A 20,491-nucleotide genomic window follows, 5' to 3' on the forward strand; every position below is an offset into this window, starting at 1 on the left:
TTGGTTTCCTCCCCTGTCCAGGCTTTTCAGAGTAACTTCTCAAGAGCTAGCACAGCTCTTCTACCGACAACATGCCACAGACGTGACATAGCAGCTGTGCATGTGACACAGGTGCTGGTCTTCCCTGGCCAGCTCATTTTACAAATCCCTCATCACAGAGACTGTGTGCAACATATGCAACATATTACTACTTTGGGACTGGAAATAGGTAAATTCAAAAAAGTCCGGGGAAGGCTCTGGGAGAAACCAGGCAGTACTGCCAGAGGAGTCATATCACAGAAACAGCACCGATCTGACTGACTGTTAGCGGTTTTTTGTGTCTGGACCTAACTGCTGATTCATTTAGTGGTAAGTCAGGGAATATTAAAAAACAAACAAACAAAAAAAAAACAAAACAAAAAACCCCCACACCAAAAACATTTGTCACCTTCAGTCTCTCTTTTGTTCTCTCCATGCATTGTACTTACAAACGACAACTGTTAACACGTTAACTATCCCGGGTTTTTGCTTAAAAATGTCCATTAAACCAGGTCCTATCCCATTTATAGCATCACAAATAACACGTGTTCCATAAAACAGGAGCTAGTTATATACGCAAAACCTAGTTTTCTAATACTTTTAAACTCTATTATCTATTTCATTGCGAATTCGGCGGCTGTCTCTTGTGAAAGAACAGTGGCATTTGCCTCACCACAGATTTCACAGCACATCTGCCATGGTGCTGTAAATGCATGCAGAAGAGACTGAGAAAATGCGCAGTGTATATCAAGTAAAAGTTCTATCTAACTAATCATGTCCACAGGGACAGCATGCAGTGTCACAAGACATATCACTCCACACTTGAATGAGGTTGTCAGCCACTGGGAGGCCTGCAAACTGCTGACAGCAATATGCAGTATATGGAGTCTTGGAGTCTTCTAAAGTAGATGCAGTAGCTTTGGAAAGTGCGTACCTGTTTCTATAGATGAAGAAAAAAAAAAAAAAAAAGAAATGAAGTATGAAAGGGTATTTGTAAATCTATCTTTCTGTACCATATTGCTGTGAACAAAACCAAACTCATTTGAAGTATGTCACACGAACATGAAAAAGGTTACTTTGTAGGTTTCTCAAAATGCATATATACATTTCTACATGTACAGATCAAAACAATATGGAATTTATCACGTTACCATGTGTCAAAATAAATGCAATATTAATACAGACAAAAAAGAAAAACTAGAATGTAGCATTTTATAGAGAAATCTCATAAATTCAAAATCACCCTGAGATAAGTAGTCATACATTTTTTTACAGATGTGTGAACTCAGATAGAGCTGCTGAATTTGTTTCGGCTTGATCCTACTGAATATAATGATGAAAATTGACATTAAAAGTGTATATTGTTCAAACTCATTCTGAGAAGTTCAAGAATGAAAGCAAAAGATTTTCTCCTGTCCTTTACTTGAGTCATTGAAGAAAACCACCACGCTTTAAGAAAGAAGTCACATTAAATCCTCTTATTAGTCTCACCCCAGATTCTTTCATTTATTAGAGCAAATACATTGGGAATGCATTTATTAATCTATATTCATGCAGAACAGCAATGAATAAGTACCTTTGAAGAGTGTGCAGTTATATTGCAACACTTAAATTTCTGAAGAAGGGTCTTTATGCCTAGAAGCTGTTTCTCCTGGAAAAACTGAGCAGCCTAATAAGAGATATGGCATATCTCTCTAAATCCTGTCTTGCTAAACTTTCTCTGTACTTCAGAAACTTCGGTATGAGATCTTTTTAATTTACAGAATGAATGCATAGTCTATATTCAGGCTTTTATTTAGAAAGTGATTTGTATTCTGTTTATATTTATTATAATTAATCTCAATTTTAACTTTTATTTTGCTGATACACGTTTCAATTTCATTAGAATCAAATGCTTCTACCAGTGCCTTTCCACCCACTGGCATGAAAAACATTATTTAAGTATCAATGTTATTCTGAGCAGTTCTTAAGAGCTGAATTTTCAGTGGGCTTTAAAGGTGTATTTGAGAACATACATGAAATTCTGCTTGTGTGTATATTATTTGTTTGTGCAAAAACTTATTTTCGTATTTACTATCTAGAGCACCTAATTACATGTTTGTACAAATCATACATGACTATGAAAAGTACCACGTACACTCTACAGTAGTGTAGAAAGAGACAAAAACTGCAACCAAAACCTACATAATTAGATTTGCTTCAAGAATGTTTCCTTTGAAGCAATGGACTGTCAAATAATAAATCTGGGGATTATACTAGTACTTTGAACATGTAAAAAGCACATACAAACAACACTGCCTCTATAATGACACAAAAGCACATCTATGTCCAGAAAATGCAGCTAATAGGTGGCATATATGTTTGGTATCTCTCCACAATATTAAGCCTCTCTACATTAATTCACTATATCACATTTCGCAGAGTGCCCTTCATTCAAAGTCTGGCAAAAAAAAAAAAAAAAAAAAAAGAAAATCAAGGTAAGTCATAGGGCAGAAAAATAGTTGATAAAGAAAGTCACAGAACGAAGGAGATACCCCAAGTGTGCAAGTCCTTTGGCAGGTGGCAAAACTGAAAGGTTGGAGGAAGAGTATAAGTGGAAAAGAGGTGAGGAGCAGCGAGGTAAGTGCAAATCTACTGTGAGTTCTGAAAAGGAGGTTATTTTTAAATTGCAATGGATAAGAAACCAATGAGGGTGACAGAGGACAAACCATAGCCCAACTTCATGGAGAAGCAGAGCATTTTGCTTGTGACATTCTGTACACCCTTAAGTTTTGGGAAGAAGGATTGAGGGAGTTGCTGCTTTATGGTCAGGAATGATTAAAAGCAGCTCTGAAATATGTGGAGTACCTCTGTTCCCACTGACTACAGTGGAGTTTGAAAGTGCCCATAGTACTCGTAAACCTTAGGAAAGAAAAATAAGTCAGAAATACGGATGATTTTTCTGGAGAGAGTGAAAAAATACAGATAAGAATTACAAGAATATTTTAAGCCATTTTCATGAATAAACCAAAGATTTCTCCCTATGGGAGCAAATTTCACTTTTTGCTCATTTCCATCTATATCATACAGTGTTTTAATTATGCAGCAGTCTCAACAAATAGATTGTCACAGCATTTTAGAGTAGCTAATTCTATTCAAAATGCCAGCAGAAGATGGGATAATGTCTTTATTGGTTTGGCTTAGTTTAACCCACCCACTTCTATTCAGTAATGACTTGAACAATTCAGGATATTATATCCACAAAAAAAACCTAATATTGTAGAAATATTAAGACTTGGATACACCCTGAAAACCCAAGTACTACAAAGTACAAACTCAGAATTCTCCCCAGCTACTCAAAAACAACTCAAAATCATTTTAAAATCTTGACCAAAGTATTCTAAAAAGAATGGGTTGGATAAAATAATTTAAGATCTGGAATAAGCATATTGCTATCTCTCTGAAATTGAGATATGTTACTAACCAAAGAAAAACAAATGAGAACAGGTATATAATACCTGATATAAATGTAAATTAACACAGCGCTAAAAAGTCACTGGATATAAAGCTCATTACACCTTCTGACCCTACGTTTCGACTGGAAAGTGGCTACACTAGGGAAAATTTAGGAGTGCACTTGATCTGTGTTCTCTTCAACAACAGATACAGCTATTGACAGTCCCCATATTATACTATATGCTATTCATTTACCCAGAGCATTTCCAAAACTATCATGAAATTAACTGATATCCATAATTTCTGTTCTCTAGAATTTTTACTCAATTTCAGTAGCCAGGTAATATGACAATAATGTACCTGGTTATTCAAAGGGAACTGAACTTTAGTGATAAACAATCAAGGTATTTATAACCGCTCACTATAGGCCAAACATGCATTTAGGAACAGATAATTCTTTTCTAAGAATAATTCTAAAGATAATTCATTCTTGATGAATGCAGATGGCCCATGATCTCCTTTTTAGAGAAAATGCAAGGCTGATTCACTGGCTAGGCTAGGGTTAATACACTGAGCTACAAAATAAGCTAATGTATGGCAACAATCAAAGGTTTAAGGCAACAGGCAAGCCAGGACACATAAAAAAAAACATGATAATTTTCCTTGTGTTACCTTCCTAACTTTGAAAGTAAATTACAAAATCTGTGGCAATAATATTATTTCATATGTGTGCATATCAGGACCTTCCTATAAACTAGTACCTTGTAATTTGCTGTATATACCACACTTCCCTTTTTGTTTTTGTTTTTAAAAATTCTCAGAGCATAAACAACTTCTGTGTAATCAGGCTGGAGACAGAAAATGACCTATAGGTGTACCAACCTTTTTCAATGAATGAATAGGAACAGATTTTGAATTAATAGGAACACGTTACAAGAAACTGCTTTGATGAAAATCTTCAGCTGACAGAGGTGAAGAGTGGTGACTAACGATATTAAAGAAAGGATGTGTACATGCTTGTGTATTTTTTTCAAATGGAATATGTGTAATTTTGTTGTAAATAGCAGGTTAGCTAACCAGGAAACCATATCCTTAAAATGAGGTACATTTAAAGCACAATGTACGGATATTAGATAATAATTTCAGAATAACAGAACACCTCAAATTTTCATGTCTTAGAAGAGTCCAAATGACTGAAGACCTTCACATGCTATATATTTACAAACTCAGAGAAAAAAACAAATCTTGCCTTACCCGGCCAACTAGTATTGGTTCAGGTCCAGAAAATTCTTCTAATACAAACATTTGATTCCAAACCCAGCCTCTCTTGGAACGGTTCAAAACTCTTTGTTCTTCAGTTAGCCTTTTTAGTCCTGTACTGGATCCACTTGGTAGTACTTGAGATTGATTCATTGGAGCCATATAAATGGAAGGAAGGACAGTAATCCATAATATTATTAATGGAGTCCATGTATCCATAAGCATTTCCGTTAGTCTTTCTGGCATTGTACCACAAGCTACGCAAATCACCACAGAAATGAAATTATTATTTTGCTTTCCTCCAGACTGTAGCAATCCAATTCATCATGCAGTACAGAACATTTACTTACAGCTCCTCCATGTGTTTACAGCACAGTCAACGTAAAAATAGCTTAGATTATAAAAACATGATCCATTGAGTTTTCCAGTCATTAAAGATTCCTGGTGGGGGGAGGGAAAAAAAAAAGGTCAAATCAGTGACTAAAAAGCTTAGGAAAGCATTCTGAAAGATCTTATTTACTTTTACACCACAAACAAGCCATATTAGGGTTTAAATTTGTAGTATGTAGTATCAGTATATATTAAATGGGTTAAAAAAAAAAATAAATTAAGTGATTCTGTGAATTCCTTCATTGCCTGAAATAGTGAGAGAAGACCCAGATAAATGATTACACACACTCAGGAAAACATTATACTTGCAGTGTGTCTTAGGGTCTGAAGAAATTCCTGGCCTTCTTCCTAGCCTGTATTTTTTATATATAGTCAACTATAAACACTTAGCATGTCAAATAATAAAAGTCAAACAAAATAATGTTCTTGCATACAGAGTTACTCTCCTTTCCTCCAGAAGAAAAAAAAAAAATTACTTCTCGTAAGTGTACAAGGCTCCAGCAGCACATTCTCATTTTAGTAATCATCTAGCTGCAGCAGCACACAGCTCAGCAAAACCGCCACGGCCCAGCAGAGGAACAGGACTGGTAAGTCCACTGTGAAATGCATGATCCCCAAACCAGACCGCTACCAGAACCTAAGTAAGCTCATTTATGCACATCCGCACTACAGGACTCGCAGTGTCTCTCTCTCGCTTTCAGAGAAAACACAGAGTCAGATTTTATTTCAAAGACATTTTCCTTGATGGACACCTGGGAGCATTTTGTCTTTCTTTCGCCACCCACCCTTTCATGTATTAGGAGGCCACATCAGGTTTCATCTCAGTGTAAATATTCCTTGAAATGGACAAGCAAGTTAACATAGTAGGGCTTGCTAATGCCACAGTGATTAGCAAAACCTGAAATGCAACCATGGATCACTTAGAAAGATAGATGGGACATGGCTCAGGGAGAAGGGCTGCATTACAGCTACTCTAACAAGGCTGGAGTTATGTAAAAAGATTCCTGATACATTTTCTTTGACTGATTCGTATCCAAACAACCTCATGAGAAACCGCTATATACAAGATAGGTAGAAATGTCTACTTTTAAGCTTACACTGTGTCTTACGCTGTTTTTTTTCCACTTTAAAATGAGTTCCTAGTGTTGCATGTCTATGAAAATCTTGGGTGGTTGGGGGTTTTTTTTTTGGGGGTGGGTGGGTTTGTTGGGGTTTTTTTAGGTTCATACGCACTCATGGAAGAAAATATCTGAAAACATGAATAACACCAGTAAAAGTCAGCTGTTATTTTAAAAGGAAACAGTGTAAAAAGTAATTTTTTTTTAAACTTCAGTAATTGCCAAAGCAACTGTGAAATCTGTTGCATGGAAATCAAACTGTGAGAAACTTGTCTTGTTAAACGGGGAGAAGAGCTGTTATCAAACTAAAACTCAATATCTCAAGTAGCATGGAAGAATGGTAAGCTAATAGCGCAGTGCTTTGACCATGCATCAAGAATGAGATGAATATCCATTACAGAAGTAACTGTGTGGCTTAGAAACATCGTTTAGGCCTCATTGCCGACTGAGATGGAAAGAAAGAAATCAGAGAATAGAGTATGCTCTTGCCTTGCAATGAAATTTTGGGAAAAATGTGACAGAAGCACGAGAGGCCTTCAATCTCTCGCAATTCTCTCAAACCCCGAAAAGGGAAAAGGACGAGGAGCAAACAGTCTAATTGCTTGATGGGAAGGGTCTGTCAAGTCACCCTCTGAAAACCCTCTTCGGTCTAGGGAATTAAATGGAGGTTGCTGCTGCTGCTTTCTAGCACATGTTAAAAAGATAGATTTCCCGGGGCATGTTTGGTGGTAGAAGCTATCAAAAGAGAGGAACAGCCAAACTTTCAGTGAAAGCAGTTAAGTTTGTTTGTATGGGATCCTTGTGCATATGTGAGTGGACTTGTGGGTGCGTGTGTCTGCCAGGGGACAGATTTTTCAGATTTCTTCAGTGGAGCAAGAATTGGAACACAGGAGAAATAAACCCATTGTAAAACAAAGTAATAGACATAATCTTCAAACAACAACCAGGATTAAATTCAAAACTGGGGGCATAAACTGAAAACCCAACTTAAGACTCCTTTTCTGTAGCTGAGTTTTCAGTTTCAAAGAGATTTTTGACCCAGAAATAGAGGCCCACCAGAAACAGAACAGTACGTTACACCTTTGTCCAAGAAAGCCTTAAAAAGGATCCAAGTGGGCCATGACTGACTTCCTTACTCTTCCAGTACAAATTTGTATAGTTCTTTTTACCCACAGGACCAAATAATAATAAAGCAAAGCACTTCTTTTCATATTCAAGAAGCTTTTTGAAAACAATTCCTAATTAATCTACACAGGGTGCCTTCTAAAAGAGATGAACTAAATGAGATAAAACAATACGATGCTCACAGAAACATTTTTGTTTGAAGAAAGAACAGGATATTTGTTTTTCAGACTGCCACTCTGAATCCTTGGCAAGCATTAAGTTCATTTCAGTGCATCCCTCCTCAGTTCCTCCCCCAGACTTCCTGCCTGTTACTCTTTACTTACTCCAATCAAATTTAGGTCCTATCCACTAGCACTAGTACATAAAATTCACTGTGACTGGACTGTCCTCACAGTAGCTCCCTATTCAGCAATTCCTTAAGGCAAACAAGTCAAAAGCACACCAAAAATATTAGTAATGCACATACCATGTTGTTATACCTAACTCAATGAAATAATCCTGTGAAGAGTACAGTTACACAAGCTCAATGAACACAAAACTGCAAGATTCTCAAGTACCAACAGGAAAGTTAGGCAAGTGTTAGGCAGTGCAGGGTAAAGAAAAAAGTATGATGGGGCTTTTGCACATATCGGTGTACTGCAGGGGAACATGATCAGTGTGTAACAGTAGAGCTGGGTAAATTTCTCTACAGTTCAACCTAGGCTGCTGGAGCCTTTTGGGATTTATTTGAGAAACAGACTCTCATTTGGGATTCACTGCTCTATCAGTGAATCGTGGCATTTACTTTATGCAATGCATGGAGATTCTACTGTCCCCAAATTTCTTCACCAAATTTGGAAATGAATTTTCTTCTCCATTCCTGGGAGCAGAACACCATGTATGTGCTTGGGAGTTGATGGAAGACATAATACTTGGCCCTGCAATTTTCATCTTGGCTAATATGAAAATCAAGACATGCCTGGTGGTTAAATTATAATCCTCCCCATTAGATGTGTAGGAGAAACTGTTATGGCTACTGAATCAGGCTACTATAACAATATTAAAAAAACACATGTAAAGGGAGATCTGGCAATCAAGGAAGACTAGCAGGTGAGGCACAGTAGCATTTTCCCTTCTTATATTATGCCAGGGTCTAAAGAATTGGGAAATATGGAATGACAGCAAAATTATTCCAGTGAAGTCAGAACTACCTTTTGCTAAGCAACCAAAAGATGACAAGCACAGAGCCCTTAGAGAGTGTATTTCCACCCTCATAAAGATTTTGTTGGTGTTGATAAAAGCACAATTTTTGCTTTGAATTTCCACGTATTCAAATGGCCCTGGGCTGTTTTCTTTAACAAAACTTCACTGTTCTTCTAAGTGGTTTCCCCATATAGTGTATGATATATACAACTATAGATACAACTCTAATCCAGCAAAGCTGTTTACAAAACAGCTTTAGTTCTTCATTCATCCCTGAGAGGGGAAAGTGATATTTAAAATATAAAGAACTTCTTTAATGTAGCAAATAGATGAAAGAAAATGTGACACTATGTCAGGCAGCAAAGATTCAGATAACTGTCTCATGTTTCAAAAACATGACTGTATTCATAAATTTGGTTCTCCATGCACAACCTACAGAGAAATACAGCTAAAGCAGAGTGGTTTGTTTTCCACTTACTGTATGTGCTGATCTAGTTTTAGAAAAATATTATTCTATTAACAAGAACATGCATCTTGGAGCACTACTCGTACAACTCTAGGCCATAGAGTGCGTAAGTTTTATACAAGTACAACACAAAAAGTGATTACAATGAAGTAGAAGTTTATAACCTAACACTAGAACAGAACCACCATACCAACTTCAGGAATTAATGTAATATACATTGCAACCTCTTTTGGAACTAAAATCTATGTAGGTTACTTATATGAGTTAATTGCCTGCATAAAGTTATCTACCGTCATATCTGGCTCTAGTTATAGTAGATATACTAACTGATGACAGTTCTCATTTTGTATATGAGTGGTGGAAAGCTTTGTGATGGCTAGCATCTCTGATGTAACTAATTTTCCTACAATTGTTTTAGAATCATCTTGTAGCCTTAAAAGGTGAACACTGGAATGCAGATTTGTTAAAAAGATTAATAAAGTTAATAAAAGTAGTTTAATATATAAACTTCTTATTGAAAAAGAAGCAAAGTAAGATCATAAAAAGCTTTAAAAAAAATCAATTTATTGTTAGGTTTCAAGCCACAGAATATCTATCTGGTCAAGTAAACCACTTTATTACAATGCTAGTGCATTGATTTACACTGTGATCTTAGTTTAAAAGATTTTAGAGCCACTCTAGTGTTTCTTCACGTAAGAGACGTGGAGGGTTGTCTTAAGAATCACAATGAAGTTTTTTCTTCATTTCATTCTGCATTTACTTTATCATTCATAGTGATGATATGCAACAGCTAAGCCCTTTGACCTCACTATTTCATTAGGGTGGATTTTATCAGTTCCTAAGCAACTGTTATTAATGTAAAAAAAACTTGAAATACTGGTTTATTTAAATAAGTTACGCTAAAGATAACCAGGTGTTTTTGGTAGAATTTTCAGGATCTTTTATATTTTATACATTAAATGAACCCTTCAGCATGCATTCAGAAGACTGGTATCAAACTACCGCAACATGAGGAGGTAAACGATACATAAAGGCAATGGAGTTCTAGTGGCAACGTTTTAGATATCTTTATGCATAATCTCTACCTTTGATGCTAATTCAATATAAGGAAACCCTCATTACAATATAAGCAGCCTCAAATAATTGATGAGAGGCGTTCATTTACTGATCACCTAGAGAGTTCCAACTAGCGCTGTGCGACAGCAGGCAGATAGCCTGTGCATTTTGCATGCTTCCTTTGGAGCCTCGAAATTCCATCTGACCCACGTGGGCTTTCGTGTCCAGAAGAATGAATTTAATTTAATTTCTGCCAGAAATAAGGATCCTTACTCCTGCAAAACAAAGCTGTGGGTAATAGTTTTAATATAGGTTAGGAGAATAAAATAGGAAGGTTAATAAGGTGTCCTTGACAAAAATTTACATCTTGTGACTTCTTTTATCTGAAATTCATTAAGCAACAACGAGTTTCTCTTTACACTATCACAGGTTTCCCACAGCTCATGATCCGGTGTTGTATTTCCCCTGTCAATAGGTCTGCAAACTTGGGATCCATTTTGACAGCCTGTACACAGGTATAGGTATTTTGTACCTTTTAGTGTTTTCTTTGTTAACATCCAAGCAAATTCCTTGTTATTGTTCAAATTACTATTTTTTTTACCGCTGACCATTTCTCTCCTTCCTGTTTTTTTGTCCCCACAGTAGCTAGAGCACCTTTTAGGGGTTTTTTTTTTGGCTTCACACTGTTCTTCCTGTTCCTTAAGCTCTTTAAATTTACTTTTACTACTTCAGGTATTTCCTACACTACCACTTATGCTTCCTAGTCCCATTTCTCAAGGATTCAGACAGGGTCCTCTTCCATCAATAGCAGCAACATGATGCAAAGCCTTCCCACGGTGGGAAGTACAATTATCTTTCCTTCATTGATCCTCTTTTGGCAGCACAATAGAGCCTTAAGTTTTCAATAGTAAAAATATGAGGCCTTAGCACTCCAGTCCCACTTGCAGGAATAATTCTTACTCATAAGAGAACTGTGGTAAAGATTTTAATTTGCCATTAGAGCAGAACAAAACCAAAGTCCATCAGAATAGAACTATCAAGACACCATAACAAACAAACAATCATGTCATCCTTGCCCGCATAACGTTGCTACATACTCATCCTGTTTCCAGTATATATCCATTATATTGTACATGAACTTGATTTTAAATTACCTTGGATAAGGCAGCATTCTCATGTTTCCGCTGCAAAGGAATGAGTACTTCTTGCCATAAATAATAACTATTATTCTTCAGTGGATTACTCACATACCCCCAAAAAAATAAAATTAAAGAGCAATTCTGCACCTTACTGCAAGATGAAGAGGGACTGAGGCTGTAATCAGACATGCTACTATGGCAGTAGCTAATATCATGGTTACAGTACAAAGTGCCACTTGCATGCCCTGGCTAGACTTTACTGCCTCTTTTATCTGCCAGCGTAACTGTGTGAGCAGTCACTCCCCAACCCAGTTCTGTCAAAATAATCTTGTTAACTTAAACGCTTTTAATAGTAAGGTGTTTTTTAAACCAAATCATTTTGACAGAGCTGGGTTAGGCCATTGCTCATGCTATTCTTCCACGAAGAGCGATTTTAATTTAAGAGGTTTTTGCCCCGCCCTGCCCCCACAACATGCCAGCTGCATGTTTCCAATAATTCTTCGCCATTCCCATTCCTTTCTTCACTGCAGTACTATTTGCAAGGCAACACTGTAAGCCAGATCAGTGAAATGTGAGTTTAAAAAAAATTGGAACAAAACCCTGTTTCAAGAAGTCTTTTCCTTCAAGTTTATAACCCAGATCATTGCACTGATCTAGTTTACAGCATGGCTGCACAAGCAGTTGCATCAGCACAACTAAAGAGCCCATAAAATACAGGACAACAATAGAAAGTTTTGAAAACAGCTGTGCTGCCAAAAAGCATATGAAGTTTGACTATATGCTTTAGAGAGCAGTCAGACAAATAGTTGAATCAACAAAACTGAGTGGAGAATAACTTCTGGAAAAGAGGAGAGAACAAGCAATTAGGGACACTGAAACTACTTAAATAAAACTCTGATGGACTCCTAGTATATAGCCATGGCAATCTGGTGCAGCTCCGTTCATCGATGCTGGCAGATTTTAGGGATGGAAACCTCTCCCACCCTCTCAGCTGCAGCCAGGCAGCAGTCAGATGTGATGTTCTGAGAACAGTCTCCGTCAGGAGGGGAACTCCCAGTGATCCTGACCACAAGCAGCACACACCACCACACAGTGGAGAGGGGCTGAAAATGGCAGCGAGCCAGCAGCCAGATTCTGGGCCATGCATGTTCTAGGCATTGCCCCAAATCATAATTATACTTTGCAGCTGCTCTAAATTTCACCGACTAACAGTGATTTTAAGGGACTGTTATGTCACCTGCAGTTAACTGTAACATAAAAGAGCATTATCCACACATCCTTTCCTTTGGCCAAGCACCTGAAATTTCAAAGGAAGGAAAATGAGATGGGAAATGTTATGCTAACTCTGCTATAGCAGTAGGGTGACATACACTTGAAGCATACTTTGTGCTGTCAGAGAAGTGCAGGAGAGGATCCTGCCAATACAAGTGCAAATCAATTGTCCAAGTTTATTTTGATATATTACGTGTGGCAATTTGCTTATGGCTGCTTGGAGAACCATAGGTGGTTATCTAAAAAATTATTTATTTCAGCAACAATGGTAACAGACGCTACACCTCTCTCTTTTGGTCTTAGATGTTCTGTCCTACACACACACAGAGTAATTCAGGGTGCAAAGATATGCCACTTTATTTTTTAAGCTTAGTCATGCATTGGTACTCTTTATAGTTAAAGACATCTGAACAGGTTTTTAGGTTATTAAGTGAGTTCTTAAGCTTGTGTCAAATGCTAAGGGACTGTTTTAAGCACAGTGTTCGTCAGTCTTTGCATCACACATATAGCTGATGGAATCCATACACTTGCACTGAGGAAATACAGCCATGCAGAAATACACATGCAGGTACAAAATACAACAGTTTCTTCAGTATTTAGACCTTTAATATTTATCGGGGGATTTAGCCATTTACCTATAAGATTATTATTAGCAAAAGCAGGTTACTTCAGTTTTAGGGGTCTGTTTCAGAGGCAGAGGGAAGGGTTAGAAGAGCTTTTCTAAGCCAAATCCCTCTTCCTTAGTATCCTTACTCTTTTGCTTTAACTAGGAAACACCATGACTAAGGATATAGGTCCTTACACAACTTGACTAATGCTTTGGGATAAAGAGAAAACATGTACATCACGTTGAAATATATCTTCTTTAATCAAAGTAATATATTGTAACAAATTGTCCGTTATTCTGTTATTGCTTAACGTGATACTTTATCAAGTCTATTTTATGTTAGTGACTATCTAAATCTTTTTTATACTTTTTGGCAAATATTTACTTTCAGGAAATCCTTTTTTAAAAAAACAAAAGAGTATCTTGGCCCTGTGATGTCACGCTTATTGTCTAACTTCTATTGGTATCAATAGAATTTCTTATTGGGGATAATTTTGTTACTCTTCGATAGTAAAATCAACGCGGGCCAATTTTAAAGCTGCCAAGGCTCTGATACTTTGTATATAAGGCTGTCAGTCTTTCCAGAAGCGTTCACTACTTTACAGAACCAGAATGCATTTTAAAAAACACCAAGTGTGTTGTTAGCACTTCCAAATTATTTTTTTTTTTACTTTATTATTACTTGCATTGTGTAGTGCTCAGGAATTCCAGTCATGAATCCAACTGTGCTAGACATTGTACAGATACAGGACAAAGAAGCAGTACGTGCGCCACAGTTTGCAGTTGAAGTAATATGACTTGTTTGATTGCATTTCCTCTCCAATGAAATGAGTATCTACAACATTTTAGGGTTGGTTGGGTTTTTTTTGTGGAAATTTTTTTTGTGTTTTTTTTCTTTTTCATGACAGCTGATACCAAAAGAATAGGCATTAAAATGACGATATAGCTATTTTAGATCTACCGTAGAACAAAAGGTATTTGCAACCTTCCCTTTCAATCTCTTATACTTAGAAAAGAAAAAAGATTTGATTTTAGGTTTGTGGGAGTCAGATACTCCACTGGTGTGTGTCAAAACATCAGGTCATCTCACGCCGTTGTGCTGAGAAGCCCATGATGCAGTCTCAAAACGGAGAGGGAAGAAAGTCAAAATCTGTGTGAACAACCAAGGTGGTCCAGAAACTTAAATATGACAAAAATAGTTGTATCTGCATTGTTTTCATTCTATATTAAGAGGAAGAAATGAACTGAAGTAATTTTTATTTTCTACAGTCCACTGATTAAAGCGATTTTCCTTTGTCTAAAATAGAACTGCATTACATACAGATTTAATAGCTTCAGCTCATGCCAACCTCATCACTCAAACCGATGCTCATTTTTACGAGGGTGTATTACATAATTTGAAGACCTATATCATTTTTAAAGGAGAGAGGGGGAAAAAAGGCAAGTTGTGCACAACATGAAGAGAGCTCATAAAAAGGCAAACAGATTGGCCTACGACTGAGAATTAGGTGTTAACCATGCTCTGCCTAGGGCACCATTTATCATGAGAGTTTCAGCAGCTGGGATGTGCTTATCCTGTACTTGCTGAAAAATGTTTAAATATTAATGGAGGACATAAATATCTTGCTTTCTGGGCTTCTTTTTCAGTCTTTTTTTTTATATACAACAGAGCTTTCCTTTTCATTGGTTTTCTTTAAAGGATATTAGGTATTCCCTACATAGTTAAACAAAACATAATAATTAAGGAAAAACTCACATGTTTTCCTGACATGTATTCTGATTAAACTAAGAATATAAAATTATGACTGGTCATCATGATTTAGTGAAAGTTGTCTAAAATTTCCAGCCATATACATAAACGTGTGTGTACATAAAAAAAAATTAAAAAGGAAATATGTGAACATAACTGGATTTTTCTCACTACATACAGTACTGCTGCAGTAAACCTACTCAAATCTTTTTTCCCAAAACATATGAAATTAGAACTGAAGGTCTTTAATTTTGCATCATTGAATTTGATGACAGTTTTACCATCAACATAAATGAGTTGTTTGGAAAGAATTAGTGTCCTCCAACATGAAACTTATTCGTTTGCAGTTGCCAGGTTGAGATTTTTGGTTTGGTGCTATGGGGTTTTTTTCCATTTGTTTGTTTGGGTTTTTTTGTTTTAATCTAACTTTTGGAAATACACAAAAAATAAAGCCCACAGAGTAGAATAGAGAACTCAATCCAAACTTCAGCAACATTAAGAATTAAGTTCTGATGATACGTTACTTAAAAGGCAATCATAGCTGTTACATTTAATCCATAAGAGAGGTTCACATCTAAAGTGTTGCTCAGTTGCAAAACCCAGCTAATGAATGGCACTACCTCTGAATGCATACCCGCCATTTGCATCAGTATTTAGGGGCTTCAATATAATGATTTATGTATATACTAAAAACCCATACAAATATAAAATATGCATATGTATATGATTATAATAATCAGTGACTGCAAAGGAAATGGATTTAAATGGTTATCCAAGTTCCTCAAATCAGGCTGAGCATTGCTTCCCAGGAGCAAGCTACTTTGACTGAATGTACACCAAATTATAAAGTTGAAACTGTGAACTAATGACTGCCAAGACTGACTGCTTTCATAATGTTTTGAACTCCCACATCCAGTTGCAAAGACCTGAGCAAGACGCACTGAGAAACACCTTTCTGAGCTTGTCTATGACTTAGGCACTGCAGGGTACAGTAGACATTTCTTATGGAAGGTTTCACTTATTCAGATCTACGACTGGTTGACATTACTAATTTCAAATCCAAGCCAAGGTGCTGATCATTCTCAATTTCAAATGATTTTCACAAGACACATCATGCTTAACACTTTGGAAAATCAATTCTATGAGTATTATCATTGCAACTCATGGATAAAGGCTACTCTTATGACTATGGCAAGTAGAAATCAGTCTCTTGTCCGGAGTCAGATGCTTTAAACTATCTGTTGGTACTGAACTGGTTCAGAAGTCACCTTGCCTTTTCAGCTTGCACTTACCACTTCAGATATCAGTATCCAATGTTTTTTGGGAACAAAATTTTATTAATATAGTTGAAATGTCACTGTGTTGATGTTACTTGCTTGGTTGACAAAATGAGAAACATGCTGAAGAGATTCTAGAACAAAGGGGTCTATCTGAAGGGGAAAAAAAATATATATATACACACATTTGAACTCTCAGACTGACTTGGACTTTATTTTGTTCTATTTCTATCTACTGCTCAAATAGTTACGTTCAGAAATCTATGAAGTGAGCTACCTTTTCTATGGCAACAACACTAAGAAAAATGTCGAGTTTCCATCATCTAATTTAATTCTATTGATGCAATCTTATGGTAGCAATGATGCTTAAAATGTTCCAAGCTCAAAATGCCTTAGCATTTCCCTCCCACTGAAAGAATTTAGTTTGTATTACCTTAAACTCATAGTTGAAAGACTGTTATGATACAACTATAGTGTATACTGTAAGCACACAATTGTCAGTATTAATAGTATATCCAAAAGGTCAGGCTCTAATGATATCAAAATGGAAAACAGAATAGAAAAGGAATACTTCTAAGATATACAATATCTTACGGTTATTGGATATGCTATAAAAATACCTGTTTATACTATGTAGCATGAGCAGTTGCTTTCTGTTACAGAGTATGCATAATCATCACTTAGAGACATGCAGCACCAAGAGCTTGAAGTACACATTCATACCTCCTTCTTGTTCATAAATTTAGAGGTCAGTATTTTTTCCCCTTGAAAGTCTCTCAATTTTTGGAAGTGAAGTTATTTGTATGTATCAAGGGTCAAGTGGGTGGGTTCCAGGCCCCTAATTTCAATAAGTGGCTGAAAAAGTCCCAGCTAAAGTCTGTAGGGCACTTAGGTCTTCCGAAATGAAGATTTTAAAAGATGAAATCCGCAACTGTGCGAGAAGAAATAGAAAGAAAATTCAGGAAGTACTTCAAGGGGTAATAGACCTAAATCTATATTCATGGCTGATTGTGTGTTCTTACTTGTAACAGTTCTATAACCTGAAAAAGGGAATACATGTATATTTTTTCTGGAGAAGACGATACAGCATATGTTAACAGTGATACAAATAAAGTGTCCAAGGATCCATTAATTTATTTGGTAAAGGTGCAATATTATTGGAAACATTTTGAAGATTAAGAATGACAAAGAAAGTGAATTTAAATCTGATTGTGGGACTACTTCCCACTTTACAACTCTGTTTTGGACTTCAGTAGCAGGAGCTGATGGGAATAACTAAAGTATATTGAAAAAGCACTGAGCGACTTTGTCTAAGGAGGATTCTACTTCATCTCACAGAGATGAAAACTTTTTTGTTTGTTTGTTTAAATCAAAGGTGTAAAAGGAGTAGATGTTTTATACAGGGATACTTCTTATTAAAACCAGACACATTTATTAAGCAGGCACACATACTTCTTATTGATTTTTTTTAATATTGAAGAAAACGTCCAAAGTTAGTTTCTTAGCTAGCAGCCTGCTCAGTTAACAAATTGCTCACCTGTATGTCTTAAGAACCAACTTTCATGAAATAGTTCCATCTCTGAGGACACTGAAGGCCCTCAGCTTACAACTAGGCATGGAAATCAAAGTTCTTTATAGCCGGAATGCAAGTTGTAAAAAAAGGGAGAGTTAATAAATAGCAAGCCTAGGAGGAAGCTAGCAGAAAGCTGTGCTCATTCTGTATGCAGTAAGGTAGAACAATAAGGCTGAATGGATGAAAACCTTAGACTAGAATATCACATAATAATCGCTTCCCTTCCTGGGGTTTTTCTGTCGCAAACATTCATACAATTAGGCTGGGAGGCGACACTACAGAGAGCTTTCGGGTTTTGATGTTATCACATTTTATGGGTGTGAAATTTGATAATTTCACAGGTATGCAAAATACTAACTTCTAGCTACTTCATCGTTTTATTTAAGACAAGTAAAATGTACATTAAGGTAATTTTTCAGTCTTCCGAATGTATTTATTATTTACTCATATTTACTGAGAAGCCTATTGTGAAGTCTCTCCCTGTTCATAACAGTCTGGTATTGAACATAGAGGAGGAATATCATTCATACAAAAGTACTGCATGTTGCTCTTTATCCTTATTGCAGAGAAACTCTTGAAGAATTTCCAAAAGAGGATCAGTGAAGTTAAGAGGATTCTTTATCTATAGCTTCGGTAGTTATCAGCTCTATTCCTTAATTGAAACTGAAGTGAGCAGCTGTTAGCTTCCCTTCTATTAAGCACTAACATGGTAGATTTGAAACCAAACAGTTAATATTATTTAATTTCTTACAATCAGCACCCCCCAAAAAGCATCTGGCTGTGATACCCACCAGAGACACAAATGGCGAGCTGTTTATGTGATCAAGTTGGCTGTTTAGAAGTATCAGCCTTTATGAAAGTTGTACGAGTATTTATTCCTACTTTCAGAGGAAAGAAAGAGAATCGTTTGCATGAAACAGAGCGTGTGTGTTTGTGCCTGTCTGAAAGAGAGGAAGAGGGAGGGAGAAGTGAGGGTACAGAGTTTGATACCTGTTGGCAACATGAGCAGGTTTGTGTAACGCCGTTATGTGCCAGGTTGGATTGATTCCACTCTATTTAGTCTGGTACTAAACACAAACTGTTTGAATTGAGACAGATTCAAGACGTGACTGAACAGCAACGAACCACAAAGGAATTCCTGCCTATGTTAAGTGGTGTCACTTTCATGGCGGTAGGCAGTGCCTAAATAAGGATTTGAATTAATCTTTTCTATAATATCCACATAGAAACTGCCACAGGCTTTCTGTGCTGAAGCTTTGCAGTGCCTCCCAGGCTCCCCAGCCAGGCACCGTATACAGGTCTGATACTGTCTGGCAGGGATGCTGTCTGACAGCTTGGGGCTCCCGATTGGGATGCTGCTACCCAGCAGATATTGTAGCCAAGCAGAATAGAAGGACGTGTTACTCCTCTGTCTTCCTCAAAGAAAAGATGAAGCGTTTAGTGGAACAGCCAGCTTCAGGGGTTGACAGACTCCTGCATTTCTTCTCTGGGAGCCTTGGCAGTGGTGCAACTAACAAGCGACTGGAGCTAAGGGGCTTTCTCCCTCTCCAAAGTTTCATCTGGGTGCATTATCTGTTTGGTCAACCAAAGAAAGGGAAGGAAAACAACTTGTGGGACAGGGATGACTCCTGGCTAGTTATGGCTAAAAATTCATTCCCATCTCAGCTTTTAAGAGGAAGAGCAGTATTTCTGGGATGCTTTCCTCTCTGAAAGTAGGAAAGGAAGCTATCATACCATTCTTTCTTATTTATTTATCTAGGGGGTGCAAAGCTTTGGGGGGAGGGAAAGTGGTGATAAATCAGGGGGATTTCCCCCCCTCATGGTTCTTCCAGCCTCCTCCTCCCTCATTTACATATCTGGCTGGTGGGTGATTTTTATTCTCAGCACGAAAACTGCAATCTATTTCAATGCATGAATGCAGCCCTGCATCTATTCAACACAGCAAAATAGCCCAGAGATTTATTGTAATAAATAAGAAAACAAGGAGAAGAAACGGGTTCTCCAGCCTTGGAAGCAACCCTCTGTGATCCAAAGTCCTCTTCCAAAGGGAAGAAAAAAAAAATCACCCCAAAAAACAAAACAGAAGGAGAAATAGCCACACCACCACCACTCCTCCTCCTAAGGGAATAAAAAAAATCCTAACTAGCATCCCATGACATTTCCATTATCAGGAATCTCAAAACATCCGCCTTAAATGAGCCACTACAGTTCAGCCTAATACTGTCCCTGTTAACGAGGAAGGCACTCGCACAGTGCACCTTTGCAAGAACACAGACAGACACCAAGTCAAAAAAGAAATCTACGGAGGGAGAGACAGCCCTCTGCCAGCAAGACATAAATAATATTAATAAAATGAATACTCACTCTTTCAAGGACCAAGGAAACCGTTTGCTGACAGCCACTTCACACACGGATTGAAAGGGTGAGGTAAAAAAACATTAGCCAGACCCCGCGAACAGGCAGGATTCTCCAGATTTTCTTTTCATGCTTTTTGAGGCTGCTGATGCTGGAGGAGATGCTGGTTACTTAGCTTCTCGGCTTTCTGTGCCTGCATGCTAAAGTGCAGTTACTAATTTCTCCCTTTACACAAGCCAGCGGCAGCAGCACGTCTCCAGGAAAGCAGGGATATTCCAAATAAATCCACTAATTCCGGGTCTGAGCGCTCCAACGTGCCTGCCTGCCAAATGTAACTGTGAAGTGATGTGGAAAAGTGAGCTGGGAGCCTCCCCTGACAGCTCTTATTGGGCTGATCTCGGAGGCAGGTCTAGCGCTTGGAAATTCATGTAAGCAGTTTTGGGTGGTGGTTTCCCCCCCCCCGCTCCT

At 37.3% G+C, this 20,491-nt stretch overlaps 1 protein-coding gene across 1 annotated transcript in view; it reads right to left on the reverse strand.

The window, feature by feature from the left end:
* CDH8 (cadherin 8, type 2) overlaps positions 1-20,362 on the reverse strand; it is a 151,961-nt gene extending 131,599 nt beyond the window's left edge. The window contains exons 1-2 of the mRNA XM_009320251.1: positions 20,033-20,362; positions 4,708-5,154 (exon numbers count right to left, since the gene is read on the reverse strand). Coding sequence (XP_009318526.1) covers positions 4,708-4,959 — 252 coding nt within the window. The 5' untranslated portion in view covers positions 4,960-5,154; positions 20,033-20,362. The remainder of the gene's footprint in view (positions 1-4,707; positions 5,155-20,032) is intronic.
* Between the last annotated feature and the right edge of the window lie 129 nt (positions 20,363-20,491).

This window comes from Pygoscelis adeliae, unplaced genomic scaffold, assembly GCF_000699105.1.
Source record: "Pygoscelis adeliae isolate BGI_AS28 unplaced genomic scaffold, ASM69910v1 Scaffold62, whole genome shotgun sequence".
NCBI classification, from domain to species: domain Eukaryota; kingdom Metazoa; phylum Chordata; class Aves; order Sphenisciformes; family Spheniscidae; genus Pygoscelis; species Pygoscelis adeliae.